This window comes from Protomyctophum bolini, assembly GCF_963924005.1.
Source record: "Protomyctophum bolini genome assembly, chromosome: 3".
NCBI lineage: Eukaryota > Metazoa > Chordata > Actinopteri > Myctophiformes > Myctophidae > Protomyctophum > Protomyctophum bolini.
The window spans coordinates 50,432,919-50,438,918 of NC_137864.1; the positions used below are offsets into that span (position 1 = coordinate 50,432,919).

The 6,000-nt window shown below is 46.4% G+C and overlaps 1 protein-coding gene across 1 annotated transcript in view; it reads right to left on the reverse strand.

Moving 5' to 3' along the window:
* Nucleotides 1–2,548, reverse strand: part of cplx2a (complexin 2a) — a 40,617-nt gene extending 38,069 nt beyond the window's left edge. Inside the window, exons 1-2 of the mRNA XM_080759246.1 lie at nucleotides 2,216–2,548; nucleotides 1,011–1,141 (exon numbers count right to left, since the gene is read on the reverse strand). Coding sequence (XP_080615372.1) covers nucleotides 1,011–1,041 — 31 coding nt within the window. The 5' untranslated portion in view covers nucleotides 1,042–1,141; nucleotides 2,216–2,548. The remainder of the gene's footprint in view (nucleotides 1–1,010; nucleotides 1,142–2,215) is intronic.
* Between the last annotated feature and the right edge of the window lie 3,452 nt (nucleotides 2,549–6,000).

The window sequence follows — 6,000 nt, forward strand, 5'->3', positions numbered from 1 at the left end:
GACTAAAACAAAACCAACTGATTCATTGACGAATTATGAAGGGACCACCCTGCAGCAGTGGGTGGCTCTCAAAGTGGGGTCCGGGAACACCCCAGGGGTCGTTATGGGGGGTTCCAGGGCATCAGAATCCATTTGACCACTTTGACCCTATATATATATACATCTGCTATCTCTAGCCCACATTAAAGGGTATATGTATGGAACAACCCACTAGAAACAGGTGCTCAGTGGGTACACAGCAGGCTGGCGTCAGCACCACAGCCTCTGTCCCATGGGGCTCATTGTCAGCATGGTCCAAGTCATGCACTGCTCCTGTGCTCTTATTACATGCACTGCTTCTCAACAACAGTGTCTCCGGGGACCGCCAGGGGGTCCAAATGGATCCTTTCAGTGTATTAACAAGCGCTATAGCAAATGGACCCTCATGGGTCCCACATTTTGGTTCCATTTGTTGAGAGCTATATGGAGGTGGGGGTGGGGTATAGGGGTGGAGCTGGAGGGGTGGTGTAGGAACGGCGGGAGTCATTAGTTTTTTTTGCGCAGGATGACTTATCATCCCAACCTATAGCAGCTCGTACTAGAGCCTATACTGAGTCTATACTCGTAGACTATGTATATAGACTATAGCCTTATACTATATACTATACACTGTATACCTATAGCCTATACTCTGCCGCAACAGTCCGTTAAATCCTTTCCACTGCAGTGCTGTTAAACCAGCCTCCAGACCGGCCACTCACTCACACACTCTCTCACATACACACGCACGCACGCACACGCGCACACACTCACACACTCACTCACTCACACACTCTCTCACATACACACGCACGCACGCACGCGCGCACACACTCACTCACTCACTCACTCTCACACACACACACGCACGCGCACACTCACTCACTCACTCACTCACTCACACACACACACACACACACACACACACACACATACACACACACACACACACACACACACACACACAGCTGTCACACTCCAACATAACTTACCTCCCATCGCTGCTTTCATTACAAAATTCATGATGAAGCAATTCTGTGTAGTACTCCTTCCTTTTTGGTCCTCAAATAATCACGGACAAGATCCGTTCCTCTGTTGGTCAGCTGTGTTTGGAGATGACAACCTATATGTGATGAGAAGGAGCAGAGAACAAGAGCCTATAGATGACGTATATAATATATACGGCTAATAATATAGTAGTAGCACTCAGCCTTTATGATGGTAAATATGCGATGGTGAAGCTACTATACGGTGACGGTGGCCGTACGGTCGGTATATGAGCCTATACTATAGTGAAGTTTGACGGGATGGGGGGGGATGATGACTAACGCTGCGTTCGGTACGTGGCTGCCTGGCTGGTGCACCTGCGTCCTCCTCCGTCCTCAGCCCAGGCTCCTCTGCTATGCTTTTATGCTGACTGTGCTTGTCTGACCGTGATGTGTTTTCGTGGAAATAATAAATAACTCGGGTCAGATATGAGGTATAGCCTATACTATAGACTTTAGAGCATATTTTTTTTGCTATATAGTATATTGGGTTTATGGACCGCTCTCGTTATGTCAGTATTCGGTGATACGCGACTGAGATAGCCACTGGGAAAAGCACAAGATATTACTACACTTGCATTATTATCCCAAAGTGAGAAACCGTATAGCCTTCTCCGACTAGCATAAATAGCCTATCTGGTGTAAATATAGCCTATACAATCTCCGATCGGTGTATATTTCTGTCCCAATTTAAAAAACCTATATCGGCTGTATTTTCCGCAACGTTTTCACGTCACATAACGATAAAAAGCCAAACCTCGGCCCGGGCTATAATTTACACGCTGCAGGGCGTCCAAACTATTGCAGTTCGAAAACAGCCAATCGCGTTATTTAAGTGGCTCCACCTGAGCGTCATCTATGCCTGCAGCATCCGCGGCACAACGATGATGCCCAGGCTAGTATTATTAGTATTATTATTTACCTCATCAAATGAACCGCAAAAAGCACCCGGTTCTATGTCTATGCCACCACGACGGCACCCCGTTTAGCGTGCATCGTATTTCAGCACCGTGTGGGGTGGACGGTTCCTCGGGATTCCCCGTCCTGTCCCGTGCACACAAACGCAAGCGCAAAACAGTCGACCGTCGTCTTTATTGCCACGACCAGCACGACATGACGAGCGGCGTTGACGGTCGCATATTATCGTTTACCTTTGAGCCTGTTTCTGTCGCCAAAAAAAGAGAGAGAGAGAGAGAGAGAGAGTCGTGGCGTTGTCGTGTTATCCTTGTGCGGGAAATGAAGTTGTCGCTCAAAACGGAGCGATCAGTGTTGTTGTTTTTTTTGTTGTTAGTTTTTTTTCTTCCAGGCACTCAGTTTGCGGTCATCATCCCTGTTATTTCCAAGTAGCTAAAGGTACACGGTCTCTACACAGTACACACACACACAGTCACACACACACACGCACACGCGCGCGCGCACACACATACATACACACACCACACACACGCACAGCGCAGGACGTACGCGACCGTTTCTTCCTGCAAAGAGAGATGAGGAGGGCGTCAGAGAGAGGGGGAACTGCAGTTGGCTGCCGCCTTCCTCCTATGATGATGATGATGATGATGATGGCAATCACATGTGCTCCTCTCCCTCCCTCCCCATCTCTCTCTCTCTCTCTCGCTCTCTCTCTCTCTCTCTCTCTCTCTTAAGTCACGCTAACACTTCTCATCCTCTCCATCACCGAGAAGAACTGTATTGTCCACCCTGTAAATTAAGATTAAAAGCTAGCAGATATACGCTATATGAAAACTGTAGATAGGCCTAGTATCCACCATACCTGCCAAGTGCCAACCCTCCTGAGTGATCTCCTGCATTTCGCAGGAGACTCCTTCTTTTATTTGACCATTCCTCCTGCAGTATAACTCATGCGCCAGCACTTCTCCTGCTTTTCTCGTGCTTATTTGGGGGGATTTCACCCTTTTTTGCGTGGTCAACAAGTAATAGTAACACTGGGCCTATTCTAAATTTACTTGAGTAAAGTAAGTAAGGTATTGCCCGGCATCAAAATAAGTAGAAGTACTCATTATGCACAATGGTCCCATTTCACAAGTTTCCAAATGTATATAAAATCCTTTGTAAATAACAGATCTACAAGCTCACAAAGCGAAAAACATCACACCGTGTGAAGTGAGCAGTGCAACGGTAGCGTGTGGGGGTCCGGGGGCTTTGCCCTGCATGTGTTGACTCCCACAGTGTCAGTGTGCTTGTTGCCACTATAGTTCCGCGTGCCTGACGCAGTGCCCTGCCAGCCTCATTCATCTCTCTCTGACCTTGTCTGTGACCCGTGGTAAACCCCCGTATAGAGGACCACATTTCATGATGTGTTTGATGTATATAATATAGCAACAGCATAGACTCACGCCAGCCAGCAGAGATGCATGGCTCACATCTCCACAAGGCTTGCGCCTCCGACTGACTAAGTGATAGTATTCTGGGTCACCTTTTAAACATTTTACATTGGTGTTGGGGGTCGACATGTGGTGCATATTATTAGTAGCAAAGCCTTTGATCAACCTGTCTGTCCCTTCAGGTCAACAAACCCTTTTGTTATGCCAATAGCCACCGGAATTCGGCTCCTAGCTTAGCTAGGACACCCTAGGTGACCACAGCTGCATCACCCAAAATAGGTCTAGCCTACTGTCTGTAGCCTATGTAAATTACACAATTGACACAAGACATTGCAACACTGTATAATTATGGAATCCCATATTCTTCATGTTCCGTCCATGTGACACCTACAGTAATGCCACAGTATAGGCTCCGTCCAGGGCAATGTTGATTTCGTCGACTAATACTATGACGGAATGTTTTCGTTGCGACGAGTTGTGAGCTTGTAGATCTGCTATTTTCAGCAAGTGTATAAAATCTGTCATTACTATACTACGGCATGCATCAAGGCCTGCCGAAATACATTTTAGTCGACTAACTCAACTGTGCAGTCGACTAAAATCTTCTGACATTTAGTCGACTAAAACTAGACTATAACACTAAAACATTCCAAGGTGACAAAAATGTGGCTAAAACTAAATGAACTATTCAAGAGACCAGAACCAAAATCAAAATGTGCTGTCAAAATGAACACTGGTCCACGGATCTCTCCTGTTGTGCTGATGAGGGTCCTTGTCTCAGCCCCATACTGAGTCCACTGTGGCTGTACGATTACCAACAGGACTTCTGTTCTGCTTGGCTGTGGGCTAACAACCCACTCCAGAGAACCTCTCCCCCGTTACGAAACGGAGTGTGTAAGTACCAGTAAGACGCGCAAACGCGGGAAGCGAACGCAGCTCGCACATATTTGGGTTTTGGACGTATATAGCTGCTTTGGGGACTCCTTATATGGTTATGGCTGAGTCATGGTGACACAAATCACTCGGCTCCATATATGGGCACAAAAGCGGGACAGACAGACAGACAGACAGACAGACAGACAGACAGTATGCAACACACTCCATATTTGGACGTAGCTCCATATATGGGCACAAAGGGGGGGGACACGCACACACAGACACACACACAGACATGATCTGCTATAGGTCTCATAGTAAGTGCTCACAATGAAGTATTGAAAATGTTTAAATACTCAGGTGACGTAAAAGTCAACAGTTTTGCTCAAGCACAGTAATATATACTTGAGTAAATGTGCGTGGTTATACTTTCCCCTCTGCACTGCAACAGTATACAGCAGCACAGAGTGAGTGTTAACGGCCTGCTACTTATTTACTTCAGGAGAAGAAATGTCATGGAGAATGAATGTACCTTCACTGCTGCAGCACTGTGTGTGTGTGTGTGTGTGTGTGTGTGTGTGTGTGTGTGTGTGTGTGTGTGTGTGTGTGTGTGTGTGTGTGTGTGTGTGTGTGTGTGTGTGTGTGTGTGTGTGTGTGTGTGTGTGTGTGTGTGTGTGTGTGTGTGTGTGTGTGTGTGTGTGTGTGTGTGTGTGTGTGTGTGTGTGTGTGTGTGTGTGTGTGTGTGTGTGTGTGTGTGTGTGTGTGTGTGTGTGTGTGTGTGTATCCCATTCTGACCGGGAACCCATTTTGGTATTAGCATCATGTCATGCTTTAGCTATTTAAAAATAGCAGAGCTACGAGCTTGTAGGTCTGCCATTTTTGAAAAATCGAAGAGCGACTGACATTTTTAGAATCTGATCTCAGGTCAGAATGGGTTCATCAGACCAGTGTGTGTCCAGTGGAAACCTCGTATGAATCTGATCTCAGGTCAGAATGGGATATATATGCTGGACCCATATTTGCACGGAGCGTCTCACTGGCAGCATGGAAACCCTGGCATGGCCTCCCTGTACTCGCACTAATGCTGCCCAGAAGGCTGTTGCCTGTCGTCGCTGTCAGGCAGAAACCCTGTATCTCCATATCGTTTCTTTCTTTTTTTTTGCTTACTTTGTCGCGTTACACAAAACAAGCAGCAAATAGCCGATCTATACGAGTAAGACGCGCGAACGCGGGAAGCGAACGCTCAGCTCCATATATGGGCACAAAAGGGGCCAGGTCCACAACAAACAAATCATACTGGCCCCTTTTGTGCCCATATATGGAGCTGAGTGATTGCTGATGCAACACACTCCATATTTGGATAGCGGGACAGACACACGGACAGACAGACAGACAGACGCACGCACAGACATGATCTGCTAGGTCTCATAGTAAGTGCTCACTGCATTCGCAACAAGCTTGTAGATCGGCTAATTTTTCACAATTTCTGAAGTAGTTTGAAAGTGAAAGTGAATAAGTGTGTCTGTGGGTTTTATGAATATTTAACCAGTGAAAAGTATAGCCTATTAAAACCAGGAAAACATCTGTGTCATGTTACATTTTTGTGTTGGCTATTCAAAAATAGGCGCAGATATACAAGCTCACAGTGTGTCACATCGTGCCGCACATCTATTTTTGAAAAACGTTCTTGAAAAATCTTGAAAGTGTTGAAT